General features: G+C 35.0%; 1 protein-coding gene across 4 annotated transcripts in view; it reads right to left on the minus strand.

Moving 5' to 3' along the window:
• The window catches only part of VCL (vinculin), a 95,796-nt gene that overhangs the window by 46,015 nt on the left and 32,937 nt on the right, over nt 1-16,844 (minus strand). For all 4 annotated transcript variants that reach the window (XM_054572538.1, XM_054572540.1, XM_054572537.1 and 1 more), the window contains exon 2: nt 14,926-14,996. In XM_054572538.1, the coding sequence (XP_054428513.1) occupies nt 14,926-14,996 (71 nt within the window). The remainder of the gene's footprint in view (nt 1-14,925; nt 14,997-16,844) is intronic.

Here is a 16,844-nt window from a genome sequence, read left to right on the forward strand (position 1 = left end):
ACAGAGAGCCAACCTATCAGATGCACAGTTCAAAACACTGGTGGTAATCTGGATGCTCACTGAATTGGTTGAGTATGGTTACAAAATGGAGGAAAAAGAAAAAGGCTATGCAAAGTGAAATGAAGAAAAATATACAGGGAACCAAAAGTAAAGGGAAGGAAACCAGGACTCAAATCAACAACTTGGACCAGAAAGAAGAGATAAACATTCAACCAGAACACAATGAAAAAACAAGAATTCAAAAAAATGAATTTTTTTTCATTCAGGCTTAGGGAGAGGCTTAGGAACCTCTGGGACAACTTTAAAAGATCCAACATCTGAATCATAGGGGTGCCAGAAGGAGAAGAGGAAGAGCAAGAAATTGAAAACTTAATGGAAAAAATAATGAAGGAGAACTTCCCCAGTCTGGCCAAGGACATAGACTTCCAGGAGATCCAGGAAGCTCAGACAGTCCCAAAGAAGTTGAACCCAAGGAAGCACACACCAAGGCACATCATAATTAAGTTACCCAAGATTATAAATAAGGAGAGAATCTTAAAAACAGCAAGAGAAAAGGAGACAATTACCTACAAAGGAGTTCCCATAAGACTATCAGCTGATTTCTCAAAAGAAACTTTGCAGGCAGGAAACTTTCAAAGTCATGAAAAGCAAGGACATACATCCAAGATTACTCTATTCAATTAACCTATCATTTAGAATGGAAGGGCAGATAAAGTGCTTCCCAGATAAGGTAAAGTTAAAGGAGTTCATCATCACCAAGCCCTTATTATGGAAATGTTAAAGGGACTTATCTAAGAAAAAGAAGATCAAACACTATGAACAGTAAAACAGAGGGGGGGAGGAGGGGGAAGAATGGGGGAAAAGGTACAGGGAATAAGCAGCATAAATAGTAGGTACAAAATAGGCAGGGGGACGTTAAGAATAATATAGGAAATGCCTGGTTGGTGTAGCTCAATGGATTGAGCACTGGCCTGTGATCCAAAGGTTTGGCGGTTCGATTCCCAGTCAGGGCACATACCTGGGTTGCAGGCCAGGTCCACAGTATGGGACATGTGTGAGGCAACCACATATTGATGTTTCTCTCTCTCTCCCTCCCTTCCCCTCTTTCTAAAAATAAATAAATAAAATAAAATAAAATAAAAAAGAATAGTATAGGAAGAGAAACCAAAGAACTTACATGTATGACCCATGGACTTTAACTAAGGGGCGGGGGGAATGCGGAGGAGTGAGGTGGTGGAGGGTTGAGGGGAATAAAGGGTAGAAAATAAATGGGAAAACTGTAATAGCATAAGCAATAAAATATACATAAAAAGAAGAAAAAAGAAGTCTTTGCAACCGATGACTTCAGTGGTTAAAAAAAATCATTAACTTTAAAAAGTCACAAACTTGATTATATTTCCAGATAACATGAACCTTGATGAATTATGTCAAGCATAACCATCATAAGCATCATAGAATGTAACTGTTACACTGAACTTATTTGCAAGGATCCAATTACTGCATAATCGTTTCAAATTTGGAAAAACAAAAAATAAAGTCATCGTGGAAAAAGAAAAAAAAAAGAATGAAATGAAAAAGCTTTGTAGGAATCAATGTGATGCTCCACTAATGATTCCCATGTGGAGTGAAATAATAGGGCCAACACAGACACTGTACCCATTTTTTCCCTACATCTGATCTGTACGTTAAAATTTAATGGCATTCATAAGAGCCAAACAAATCCCACCATGACTAACCAGTAGTCAGAAACAGGAAGGAGTCTGTTGTCTGCAGAAAATAAGATTTTATTTAAACATTCAAGCTGCCTGCCTTCTTAAAGTGATCTACTTTTTAATAAAAATCTGAATTCTTTAAAAAGGATTTTAGAGAATGACACTATGGCTAATATCTATTTCCTAAGTAATTTATATATTCTCACTATATACTAATAATATTGATACTTTAAATCAATCAACTAGCACAGGTTAAGGCTTCCTTCTGCCTTTTCGTCTTCAACCTAAATTAATAGAAAATTTCTATGGTTTAGATCAATGGACCAGTGACAGCATCGTGGGACCCAAAATATGTTCACTCATAATCTACTGATTCATCCTTCCCAGAGTTACCACATGATATAACTTGATACAACTTAAGAGATGTAAAGGTTCTAAATTCAGTTCCATGCGTTCAATTATCACTAATCAAGAAACCTAAGCTTATCCCGAATTTTTTGTTTAAGAAAAACAGGGGGGAAACAAATACAGTGATAATAAAGATTGACTGCCACAAGTCATTTTTAAACACTCTTCTAGACTGCATCTGGAAGTGAGTTACTAATCTTAAATTCCTTTAATTCTTTGATATATTTGCTCATCTAACCTACTGTACCTACTACATGCTATATGAGTCCTAGGAAGAGATTTTTTTTAAGTTCCTAGCTTTAAGGGGTTACCACCTTGGTAAGAGACATATATGTAAACAAACAGATAGAATTTAGAAGTATATCTGGCATGTGCAGGAGAAACATAAAAGTGGGAGTACAGTCATTTTCAACTGAAAGATTAGGAAAATTGTTATGGAGAAGTAAAGACAACATTGCTCCTGCTCTCAGAAGCTCAGACATACCTGTAAAGATGATTCTCTCCACTGCATCCCTTCAAGTTATTTTTCTAACGGAATAATATCCTCTCTCTCTCTCTCTCTCTCTCAAAATTAACTGTCAGAGCTAATCCTGCTCTCTTCATAACCCTTGTTGAGGCTTTCCTTCCCTCCCATCTGCAGAGGGTCTCTCAGACATCAAGAAAGGCCCAGACCACTTACATGTTTATGAAGTCCATCATACTTAAAAAGGAGTGCCAAAACAGGGTCATAAATATGGTGGTATACTTAAGTGTTTACATTTAATCATTTTATTTGCATGACATTTTCCTTTAAGACTCTTCTCTTTTTCTCCATGGTTACATATATGGTATCATTTGAAGATACTATTAAAGTCCAGTCCCTTCATAAATATAAGGCCTGAGGGAGAGGCCAGTGGGGGGAAGGGGCAGGCCCTCAAACTGTCTCTGCTTTCCCATGGTTAGAGTCTACCTTCAGCCAAAGGTCTGATAAGTGAAAATGATTCTGGAGGCTTCAAAAATTCTCCCTTTACTAAGTATTTAAGTATTTAAATTGTTAACCTGAGAACTGAGTTGCAGTGAAATTTCCAGCATCGGCAACTGATAGTTTAGCCTTTCTAGTTTCCTTCATAGGAAGTATTGTCTCTGTAATCAATTCATTCTATCCTCAGGTCTTACCGTGTTTATACACATGATTAAAAAAATAATAAAAATAATATATATGAAGATTTCAAAAGACCAGGGCGATATGTAAAACTAAAGTGTGTTTTTTTAAATATACTTGCCATTTGGCACAAATTTTACTTTCAAACAGCATAAGTAAGTTCATTCTGTGGTGTCCCGGTACTAGTCAATATGCTTTGCTCCCAGCATTGCCATTTTGAGAAAGGTCAAGGATCCTCAGCCATTAGTCATCTAGAAACCTGAGTGAAGGCCATAAGTAGTTACAGTTTTAGGAGAGAGTCAGGAACACGGAGTACAATGACCCCACTTTAATCTAGTTTAGGTAGCAAGTGCAAAACACCAGCTCTGTGTGTACACTGTGATAACACTAAAACATGCTGTTCCAACCCCATGCTCCCAGATTTAAAGATTCTAACGGCCTCATCCACAAAGAATTCCTTACCCTGTCCTAACTCAGTGATGCCATAGGACACCACATGTGCACACCCAAAACTAAAATTGAAAACCACAGTGACTCATACTGAAAACACTGAAAAACCCTTGAAGGGCAATGCAAAATTTTTTTTGCTAGGACATGTGCAGTTGAGATAACAAAGTTAAAACACACACAAACAACACAGGCTCACTAAATTCTTTTATTTCAGATGGCATTAGATTACACAGCCAGTTTTGACTTCACCTTTAGACAAAACCAGTTCTGCCAGGGCCGAGAGATAACTAAAGAAGTAGCATCATGGGAATGAAAGAGGTAAAAGTGTCACAGCTGCCCAAAGCTAAATGTTCCTCAATTCTTGGTAGTGAACTTATTGAAAAGTAGAATGAGTCAAGTATTTAATCCTTTAAAGCCTGAATGATTAGTCCTAATCTTTCCCCCCACTTCTTTCACCTCCTGTTCTAATCTGGCATCTGTGAAGGAAGAGGAGATTCTGAGCCTGCAAGGTCCAATCAAGAACCCTGCTACCTAAAGTCCATTAGCAACTATGGCCCTTCCTTCATCTAAGGCTAGGGTTATAGCAGAAACAGATGAATATATAAGCAAGTGTGTCTTACAGATACTAGTAGTTTTCAAATGTATGTTGACTCTGTTGTACTTAATAAAAAACAAAAATTTATTTTAAAACATTACAAATTCATTGCATCTTTTGTTTTTATACATTCTTAATCAAGTAATAATAAAAAGCCTCACTATTATTTGAAGGTACTTATGCTGAAAAAAGTTGATAATCACTTTTCTATATTCATGAGAATATTTTTACTCACGAATAAAACTGAAAAACTAAAATATTATTTCAAAAATAAATCTGAAGACGTAAGTAGGCTAACATCGATCAACAGTCATTCTAAAAAAGAATAATAAACCACAAAGTAATTAATAGAATTTAAGACTCAGGAAAATTAACTTGTAGCCACCTAGAAACAAAAATTTGAAATGTTTAAAACTGACAATTACACAGAAAATTGACAAACATATCATTATTATAAGAGATTTTGACATACATTAATCATAAACTTAAAGTTCAAAGAGACAAAATGGTAAGGCTATAAAAGTTTGATCAGTAATATTTACATGTTGACCTAATTGATACAAAAAGAACCTTATGTCCAAAAGCAAAGGAGACCGTACTTCCTTTTCAAGCATGCATGGTACACTTACCAAAACGGACCACTTATTACGTGGCAAAATACTTTCCAAGAATTGGTATTATACCAACCATTGTCTTTTGAGCACAAGGCAGTTAAATTAGAAATATAACAATAAAAAGATAGTAAAAAGAATTTTGAAATCTTTATAATACACCCTAAATAATGCATATGGTTAAAGAGTAATTTACAACCAAAATTACAAAACATTTAAGGCTGAACAACTTTTATTAAATTACCTATAGCTATTTCCAAAGTTGTACTAGGACTTAGAGCAAAATTAAGAGCCTAAAAGACATTTATTGAAAAACAATAAAGACTAAACATAAACTTGAAATACTGAAATATCAAGTAATAAAGTTAAGAAAATAATGAATATGAGAAAAAGGTTTAATGAAAAAGATCACTGGGGAAAAACTAATAAAACATAAATTTCTAAAACTGTGATGAGAAGAAAAAAGGCAGAAATAAATAATACTGAACAAAACAGGACAGATGAAATGGATAACTTTCTAGAAAGGTATCAAATTATCAAAGTTGACTCAAAATTCACATAAGACTTTTATTAGATAAAAGGAAACTGAATGAGTAATCAAGTTCCCTCCTCCAAAAGACACCAGACCCAGAGAGTTTTAGATACAAGTTTTGTCAAACTTTGAAGAACAGATAATTTTTACCTGATATAAACTGTTTCAAAGACTAGAAAAAGATGTTATTTTATGAGGCAAAAATAACCTTGATATCAAAACTGGGTAAGAACAGAACAAAAGAAAATTATAAATCAAGATCCCTCATGAACAAAGAAACAAAATCCTTTAAAACATTAGCAAGTTGAATTCAGCCCTGTATTTTCTTTTTCAAATCATAACCAGGTAGGGTTTATCCTAGAAATTCAAAGATCAGAAAAACCTATATTCATACAGGAGACCAGAGACTATCTTACAGAGTAAGATGGATAAAAATCACATGACCATCTTGATATAGAAAGAGCAGTAAATAAAAATAAGCCATTATGATTTTTTTAAAGGTCTTACTGTAGAAGGCAATAAATTAGGATAAATTTTTCTGTGAGAAAAGCTTTAAAAAGTAACTGAGTTTATTTAAAGAAAATGATTAAGGAAAAAAGCTAAGGAAGGAAGCTAATAATCACAAAATGTCTTTTCCCCCCAGATACTTTCACATATAATTATCTCTCTCATTTATGCCTCACAATAACTACTACATCAAGAGAATCTTATACTGAAGAGAGTCTTAGCAGTTGGGATGAGCACCTGCCTGGTAGTAGTAATACTTTCAGGGTTTGAATCCTACATCTGCCATTTATGTATTGAGTAACTTTCAACAAGTTACTGAGCTTCTCTGAGTCTTACCTTCCTCATTTCCAAGATAAGGTGGACAAATAACACAATGCAAAATACCCAGCTCATAAAAAGCATTCAAGAAATGGAAGTATTTTTATGTTTGTTTTGGCTTCTACTAAGAAAAGAACAATTAAGGTTTTCAAGAGAGGTGGAAAAATTTTAAACCTTGAGAACTTCTTAATTTAGGACTGGACCTATGTCAAGATAATAAAGAAATACTTGTGGTCTAATTTTATAGTGTCTCTTGATTTTTGCAGGGTAGAATAGGGGCAGCCAATGAACTCAATTTATCTATAAAATACAGCCCTGGCTGGTGTGGCTCAGTGGATTGAGTGCCAACCTGTGAACCAAAAGGTCCCTCGTTCAATTCCCAGTCAGGGCACGTGTCTGGGTTGCCAGCCAGGTCCCCAGTGGAGGGTGCATGAGGGGCAACCACACATTGATGTTTCTCTCCCTCTCTATCTCCCTCCCTTCCCCCCTCTCTCTAAAAGTAAATAAATTAAATCTTTTTTAAAAAAAATACAGCAAGTGGGTTAAATAATCTCCATAATCCCTTTTAAATCTAAAATGTTATGACTTTAACTTCCTTACAGCATAAGAGTTGCAAGACACAGCAGTACATCACAAAGTGTATCTGTAATATTCCTTCTTTGGAAATGCTTGGGAAGAGTGTAAACTCTTATCCGGTAGGAGTGGTATAAAGTTAGTATGGCCTTGAGAGAGGACAGACTGCATGACTTCTTGAAAAGTCAGACTGTGGAAAGAACATGGACTTGGAAGCCAGGGGACCACCAGTAAGAAACACGTCCTGCCACTTACTAGCTGAGCAACTCTGGGTGAGTTAAAGCTTGTCGGATCTCCGTTTTCTTATATGTAAAATGTAACATAATATCTTGCTGTTGGTGCTCTCAGAATCACATGCAAAACTGAAAATATATCAGTGCCTGGCCCAATAATATGTACTCAATAAATGTGAGTTCTTGAGTTCTTTTTTATCATGATTTTGATTACTTTGTAAACATGGAAACTGAAGTATTATATCAGTTTTGTTTATTTCTTCATTATGAAGGATACACAAAGTTGTTCTGCAAGTTAATAAAATGACTCAGAGTTCGTTACTGAGAAGGCTCAAAATGTAACAAATCATTTTTGTGTGAGAAAACCTGTGGAAAAACAGTAGAACCCAAGTATGTTTAATGTGGCAAGTTCAAAGGTGAACTATGTAAAGTTTTGAGTGCTTACTCTAGATCATAAATGCAGCAAGTCAGCTGGCAGATGTGAATGACTATCTCACAGAAATTTGGTTATCTGTGTGAAGAGACAAAAGCCTCTTGCCCTCGCCAGTGCGGTTCAGTTGGTTGGAACATCATCCCATTCACCAAAAGGTTGCAGTTTCAATTCCTGGTCAGAGCACGTACCTCAGTTACTGTTTGATTCATGGTCTGGGAGCCTACAAAAGGTAATCGATGGATGTTTCTCACATTGATCTCTCTCTCTCCCTGCCCCCCTCTCTCTAAAAGTAATGAAAAAAAATGTCCTCAGGTGAGTATTTAAAAAATAAAAATCTCTTAAGATAGCCAATGGAAAGGCCCAAAAAAACTCACATAAAAAACAAAAATTGGAATCACACATTGGCCCCAGACAAGCAAAGTGCATTGCATGGTATGATCAAAGAATTAATTCTAAAAATAAGATATTATGGGCACTTTCACAAAAGAGTGTCTACCAATACTTACAAATTTCATCACAAATTATCTTGAGTGTTAAAGATCATAAACAAAGAAAAAGCTAGATATAAAGATTGGTAATCTAAAAACACAACACCACCACACACTAATACTTTAAACCAAAAGAGATCTAAACTAAATGTAAACATGTTTTAATCCTTTTCAAATCTCTTCTTTGTATATAAATATCAACCAAGGTAAAATCATACAAATATATACTGTAATTGTGCTTAAATAATAAAGTTTAAGGGTTAAAACAAAACAATTTCCTAGAATATATGATTAATGGCAATCATGTAGATTGCCAACAGTACATACACTCTTTCACAGAGTATTTTAAGAACATTCTTTTATTCTTTAGGCCTAGACATTACAGTATGTTTCAAAAATAGTCCAAGTGACGAATCAATCCAAGTTTTGATGGCTTCAGGCAGATTGTTCAGAAGAGCAGCACTGGGACAGAAAGTGGCAGCACTTTAGAGTTCTAAATGAAACTGTCATTTGCCTGCCAACAGACAAAGCGTATTATGCCCTTTTTGAAGAGTTCATGCCACAAAACTATCTCACAAGTGACGCCTTTTGATATGTTCAGATACTGAACACCCTTGGATATAATCCAAGAACTGCCTTCTTTATCTATTTCTGCTCCACTGCAGAAATAAAAATAAAATTCCACTGCATACTGCAATAGCAATTTTTCCAAGGCAAACCCTTTGCTATAAACATTTTTTACCTACAAGGAATCAATTTGATGCAAATCCACAGGGACAGAAAATGAATCTGGTTGGTGTGACATACCGCTCACTCTTCTTCACTAGCACTTATTTCATCCTGTATTTGGCTATGAATCTTTCTGAAAAGCCATTCTCACCTTATCATTCTGCTGCTCAAGAACTGCACGGCTTCTCTGCTGCCCAATTCCAAATTCCTCTACCTGGCTCTCAAGGGCTTTCATCACCTGGCCCAACCTACCAATTTAAGCTTAGTGCCTACCACTCCCAACGTGACTGTTCCTCTCCTTACAGGCTCCCACGACTGGCTCATGCCATTCATTCCACCAGGAGTGTATTCCTTTCTCCCCACAACTGCCCCGCCCAAAGCATTTTCCTTCTCCCTACATCTTTCATCCCAAGTCCTACTTCCTACATGAAGCCTCTTTCTACTAGTCCTACCTACAATGATAGCATTCTTTCTCTGAATTTCTCTTATAAAGTTAGTCTGTATTATAGCTATTCAACATGCAACGTCTTAAAGCATTTTTTAATGCTCTCTCTACAGCAGCAGTTTTCCACCTTTGTTCCTCCGTAATATTGTACGTAGAAGAGTAAAACTCATATATGTATATGACATACCCCCACAGGTGCACCTAGGATTATGCACGATTTCCAGGCACAATACCTATAATTCCACTAACCTCTCTCCCACTGAAAAAAGCATAAGCCCTGACTGGGGTGGGTCTGTGGGTTGGGTGTCATCCCAAAAACAGAAAAGTCACTGGTTCAGTTCCTGGTCAGGGCACATGCCTGGGTTGCAAGCCAGGTCTCCTGTTGGGGGTGTGCAAGAGGCAACCAATTGATGTTTCTCTCCCTCTTCTCCCTCCCTTCCCCTCTCTCTAAAAACAAATAAATAAAGTCTTTTTTAAAAGATAAAGAAAAAATAAAAGTCAGTGAGTATATTTTACCTCAGTCAAATTCAAGAGAAAAAAAAAAGCTAGATATAAAAATGAGAGGGGTGTTACTCTACAAGTGACCTTGATTGAATATGCCCAATGTACTTCTTAGGAAAAGTAAAGCATTCAAAAGCTTTGACACTTTATTACTATTAATAAATGACCTGTAATGTCTTACCAGTGATCATTCATAATACACTGGTAAGAACTGCTATTCCATGTAGCACTGAGCATGCTAAACACATAAAAAGCAATCATTAAATATTTAATTAACCAGTTAGTATGTCTAACCCATTAATCAATCAATTGCACAGAAATATTACTGCTGTTGCCTAATGATGATGGATGATGATGATACAAAGACAAACATGGAGTACAGTAGCTGAATCTTTTATTGACAGTGTCTAAAGAAACAAACCATTTCTTATAGGGTGAGTTTAACCAATTTTTAATAGCACAGTACTCCTGAAGTCTGAAGATTGAGGCAGTTTCTATTGCAATTGCCATGCAACCCTACACCTTTTGTGCAACAGTGTGGCTATTAATGCAATCTTGGGTAAAATTAGTAAATTGTAAACTCTATCTGCCAGTGCAGTCAGGGATCAGATAACATTTGCTCCCCTGAGAAAAATCCTTCCTGTGACAATGCAAATCTTGCTCTATATTGCTCAAGCACTACAAGTCCTTCATCAACAGTTACAGCTCAACTATATAATCTTTAACTGATATTAAGTCATTCTCCAACATTCTAGCATGCCCTTAACTGTCAGCTATACAATGGTTTGATTTTGAGATTCCCAAATCCTGAATATGTCAAAAGTTCTGAAAACGTCATGCCCTTCTCTAAAAAATATCTATATCTATGTATAGATATAGATATATCATATTGCTTAAGTATAAATTTATCTGTAGACCAGAAGTTCTGTTTTCTCTAGCCTGGACAGTCTAACGTTCTAGGAGTAGAGACTGATCTAAAAATAAATGTTTAAGACTTATTTTTTAGTGTTGCCAAAGTATACACTATTTAGAAATCCTTGTGAAACTGGATGACAGAGGAAGCTTCAATCTATCATGCCCTGGAAACTTCCAAACATCATCCAAACAGCCCAAAAGAATGTCCTACTCAACAGTTCCAAGGATGTCATTAATTGCTCCCATCTGTTTCCCCTCTTTGTCCCCTCCCCCTCCCAGCCAGGGTATCCACGGAAGTTATTTTCGCCTTCGTTTTACATTCTAAAGAAAAACCATTAACAATCACCATGTTTTAAATTGCAGAATATTTATATGCCTCCAAATTTGTATGACAACCACAGCCATATTGTTTTTGTACTCCAGGCTATTTTTCAGGTAACATTTCATAGTATAGCATATTAAGTTATATACTTTTAAAACACTGTTCAGTAAATTTTTCAGTTATCGTAACACAAAATTTTCCCCTGACTCTCCAAGGAAACCAGGGTTTTCCCTGTGGTACAATAAAGGCTAAATCCTATTTCATCTATTCACAATCCTTAACAAAATCAATGGTTCCCTTAAAAGTTGCATAGCGATGACTTTCTAATTCTGTCATTTTTTTCCACATTTCCTGGTTAAAATTCCCCTCATCAACTAGGACTATCAGACTATAGTGAAATAAAGTCTGTACAGAAAAGGCAGGATAGTTACAATTCAGGGGTGGGTGGGTGGGTGGGTGTGTGTGTGTGTGTGTGTGTGTGTGTGTGTGTGTGTGTGTGTGTGTGTGTTGAGAACTTTTAAGACACTTTAGCAACTTTGAAATCTAGAATACAGTATTGTGAACTATAGTCACTATGGTGTACACTACATCCCCAGGGCTTATCTTAAAGCTGGAAGTCTGTACGTTTTCATTACCTTCACTGATTTCACCCACCCCCAACTCCATTCTTCTGGCAACTATCAAAATGTTTTCTGGACCTATCAGTTTAGGTTGTTTTCTGATTCCATAATAAGTAAAATCATATAGGATATATCTTTCCCTGACTGATTCCACTTAGCATCATGTTCTCCAGGTCCATCCATATTGTTGCAAATGGCAGGATTTCCTTCACTTTTATGGCTGAATAATACTCCATTATACACACACACACATATTTTTTTTAATCCTTTTACTCATTGATGGACCACTTAGGTTGTACCCGTGTTTTGGCTATTGTAAGCAATGCTGTAATGAACACAGAGGTGCAGATATCTTTTTGAGATAGTGACTTCATTTCCTTTGGATAAATACCCAAAAGTGGAATTGCTGGATCATAGGGTAGCTCTATTTTCAATTTTTTGAGGAACCCTTAAAAAGGCCGGATAAATGCTTAATTATCTTATTTAAATTACCAATTACCAGAGTAAGGGGTTGGTGTCCTAGTAACCACCAGGGGTGATCAAGAAAGTTTTGTTTTGTTTTGAAGTTACCTACTTTTTAGAAGATCCTATCACAAGCAGGGCAGACTCCTTCATTTTTTCTAAGTTCCCAAGGAAGCCTATGACAGTACATTGCGTATTTCATGGGTATATCTCTGGGAGTGGGCAGAAATGAGTTAACTGAAGAAATTCACTTAGTGATACTAATCAAATGATATTCATAGACATGAATGTCAAGGGTGTAAACTTTCTGCAGGGTCATCTAGTCCAACTATCCACCTGACATTAAAACTCACTTACACTATCTCACCATGCTCTGCATCTTCCAGGGCAAATAGGTTCAAACTGGAGCTCTGATTTTAATGTAAGGTAAATACAAGTTTAATCAAAATATGCCTACTCACAACAAAGGATTCCTCTTAATATTACTATAATGATGAAATGGCACATAAAGTAGGCTCATCTTGGTTAGAGCTGAAAGAAAATTTGGAGGTCACCAAGTTCAATGAAAGCAAGTCAAAAATAATACTCCCACAAAACAGGCTCTACAAGAAACAGATGCTCCTGTATCTTACTTTCCTGACACATGAACATTTTTCAGAATTAACAGAAACATAGTTCTGTAGAAACACCCACTCAAGTAATTTAGAAATAAGAAGACATCAATATGGGTAAAAATTTGCATCTGTTCAAGGAAAATAATAAACCATAAGGAAGGTATAAATAAATACTTCTCACTTTATTTAAAAATGTGATATATAACATACATACAGAAAATTACACAAAACATATGTATAATATTATAAATAACTATAAAAAAACAACCAGCCAACACTGGAAGTCAACACTATAAGTCAAAACAACTCAACACTTTAAATCAAGAAACAGAACACTATTACCACTTTAGAAGCCCCTATGTGCTTTTCTCCCTGTGTATAACCCTCTTCTTCCCAGAGGTACCACTACCTTGATTTTTATGACTATTATTATTTCCTTACTCATTTTTATCATTTTACCAAATAGATATCCCTAATAACACAGTTTATTTCTACAATGTCTCTGAACTTCAAATAAATGGAACCTAACTACCTATCTAGCTATCAATAATTCACTCATATCCCTCGATTATTTTTGAAATTCATTTATTCTTTTTTTTCTTAACAGAGATGAAATTCGTTTGACATAAAATCAATCGTTTTAAAGTGAAAAATTCTCATTCCTTTATTACTAATATTCCAATTCATGACTACACTATGATTGTTTTTATCCATACTACTGTAGATAGACAAGTAGGAGTCATCAATAACAATGTTAATATCAGTATTTTCATATATGGGTCCTAGTGTACATGGGCATAAGTTTCTCTAGAGAACATACCTGAAGTGGACTTTCCTACGTTCTACTTTATAATTGCCAAACTTCTTTCTCAAAGCAGCTGCACCAATTTATATTCCCAACAGCAGTTTATGAGAGCTCCGATTGCTCCACATCCTCACCAACAACTGATATTATCAGAACTCCTTAATTTACGGGCTTATAATGGAACAATTTGCATTTCTCTGATGACTCATGAGACAGAGTACATTTTCACAGGTTTATTATTCCTTTATTTTGAGGTGCCTGTTCAAGTTCTTTGCTCTCTTTTTTTGAACACTTATCTCATTCTTTTTTTTCCCTCAGACGTTGATATGAGAAACATCTATTGGTTGCCTGCCACACATGCCCCAACAGGGGGTCAAACCTGCATCCCAGACATGTGCCCTGACTGGGAACTAAACCAACAATCCTTCAGTGCAAAGGATGACACGTCAACCAACTGAACCACATGGACCAGGGCTACTTCTCTCATTCTTATTGACTTGTAGAGGTTCTACCTTTTAAAAAAATTGCATTATGCAGCATCAGCCTTTTAATTAGGACTTGATCGCCATATAGTACAAAGCCATTGATCAAAGGCAATGTAATCAAGAACCTAGGAATTCTTTTTAAATCCTCACCAGGGATATAATTTATTGATTTTCGAGAGAGATGAAGTGGGGGAGAGAGAGAGAGAAACATCAATTGGTGGCCTCCTGTGTGAGTCCTGACTGGGGATCAAACCTGCAACTTAACCAGGGATCAAGCCTGGTTTTGATGTACAGGATAATGCACCAACCTACTGAGTCACCCAGCCAAGGCCCTGGGAAGTTTTAACTAATCAAAACTTACTATCTCTGCTTTTATGCAGGACAGGCCAAAATGTCTAAAAATTATTTGTAGGAGAATTAGGTGATATGTAAATATACCTTAAATTTAAAATGCTACTGAATTACAATAATTTTTTAAAAGGTATCCCCTTATCGCCAAGCAAGAGTGTCTGTATACAATTCAGATTCATGCATGAAAAGATCAGAATGTTTCTGAATCCCTTCCATTATGGAAAACAAAACTCAAAAGTCATGTTAAAAATAATTATGTTAAAAATGCCTAACACCAATGAATAAAATCAACAAGAGAAAAGCTAAATGTTAAAAGGTGAAAAATTGATGCACTGGCTGGTGTGGCTCAGTGGACCAAGTGCCAGCCTACAAACCAGAGGGTCACAGTTCAATTAATTCCCAGTCACAGCACATGCGTGGGTTGTGGGCCAGGTCCTCAGTAGGGCATGTGCGAAAGGCAACCACACATTGATGTTTCCCTCTCAATCTTCCTCCCATCCCCTCCCTCTAAAAATAAATAAAATCTTTTTTAAAAAAGGTAAAAAATTGAAATTTCAATTGTAAACACAGCCTTGTATTTAAAAAATAAATAAAAGTTGCTCCAAGTCAGCTACTTTTCTTTCCTCAGAAGAGGATTATTCTGCTTAGCAATAAAAGAATATTTTAATTACTCACTTAATAAATGCTGGTGGCATATCCCTCTTCAAAATCTGATCCTCAGTGGTTTGAACAGTCTCTTTTCCAACCTACACAGGAAAAAAGAATTCACAATTCAAATATAAATTCTCAGACAGTTTTTAACTTTTTTTGTTTAAATCCCAGACTTTTAAACTATTAAACATATTTGAAATATACAGTTTATAGTAAATCTATCATTGAAGTTTCTAGTTAAAAAAAAAATCCTAGCTACCAAAATTTCTCCTATATGCTTCTACAACATATTTGGATAACAATATGAAATGTATTAATCCTCCTCCAGAGTAATTAATTTGAAGGGGTCATTGAGCACAGTAAGAAAAAAGAAAAATTCATCATTGAGAATATATATGTGTGATATGTGCATATTTAACTGACAAACTGCTACATCTCTGAAAAAGCACATGCAGTACACGAATCAAGTTGGGTAGGCTAAAATGTCTATACAGAAAAAAAAAAAAATGTGTTACTGAACTGGGAAAAAACATGTGAAGGAATTATGACTCTGAAACTAGAAACCAAAAATGAAAATACGCAACTTCACTAGTAATCAACACACTTTTTCCCTCATAAAGCAAGTTAAAAACGAAAATTATATAATGCTAAATGCTACAATGTAATAGTTTTACACCCTGCTGGTGGCAATATATATTGGTATATTCTCTTTAGACAATCATTTGTTATTGTGCGTTAAGAGACATAAAAACTGTCATATCTAAGAGCTCCATTTATGAGAATATACCAAATAAGCAATAAAATGACATGTGGTAATAACAATATTCATGAAAGTATTCACTATCATGTTATTTATGAAAGCTAAAACATTTTTAAAATAATGAGGAACATTTAAGTAAATTAAGATATACCTTTAGATTGAGTATTATGGGTCTGTTAAAACAATGGTTATAAAGAATCTATAGGAAAATTTATATTACATTTTATTAAAATAAAAAATATACTATGATTAAAACAAACCAAAAATCCATATGCATAAGGCAAAACAGTGAAAGAATATAAAATAATATGTCAACAGTGGCTTTATTAATTCTTGGGAAAATTTCAAGTGAATTTGTTTCTATATTTCCTATTTTCTAATTTTTTTGGAATGTGAATACATAATTTTTTAATTTAAATACTAATACTAAAATGTTACTCTGGGTTTCTTAGGTACAACACTTTCCTACCTAATAATTTTAGTAATTATCTGTCATTTCCTAGAAATCTTCTAAATGATAATGGCCAAAAACTTAAAAGTATTGAAATAGTAAAAGCCACACTAACCATATTGTGTGCATGTGCATGTGTTTTTATTACACCACAAATGTTGCACATACTCACTTTTTTCAAAATTATTCCTATGTAGGGCTTAGATGTCAATTTTTCTTTCACTAATACATTGTAAAGTATTATAGAAAAAGTAAACTTTAATATTGTGAGTGGTAAAATTCACCAATTCTATCAATATAAAGCTACCTAAGAGAGTTAAATCATAAATATGAACATGGTTTAAATGCAGAAATCTGTGAAATTTTCTAAACTCAGAATGGAAAGTATCTCAATCCTACCATTTAACCATTTAACTTTTGATTGAGTCCAGAGAAGAAAATAACTAAGAAAAAACTCTAAGTGCACAGTAAGTAAAGCAGCTGAAGAAACACAATAAACTATTCTCAGGGATTAATAATCATACATAAATTAATGAATACAAGTTTTTTCTCTCAGAAAGAGCAACACACATACACCACTGAGTAATAGCCAGTGCTTTTGCAGACAATAGACTGTCTGTATCATTTTTAAAAAGGCTTTTAATCAGAAGCTTGTTCTGTAGAGTTTTTCAGATCAAAACATGACAGAATATTTCCAGATGTATTGTTTACTATATTTCCCAACTAAAATTA

This window comes from Pteronotus mesoamericanus, unplaced genomic scaffold (assembly GCF_021234165.1).
Source record: "Pteronotus mesoamericanus isolate MK-2021 breed Mesoamerican mustached bat unplaced genomic scaffold, CSHL_Meso_final contig_24, whole genome shotgun sequence".
Taxonomy (NCBI): domain Eukaryota; kingdom Metazoa; phylum Chordata; class Mammalia; order Chiroptera; family Mormoopidae; genus Pteronotus; species Pteronotus mesoamericanus.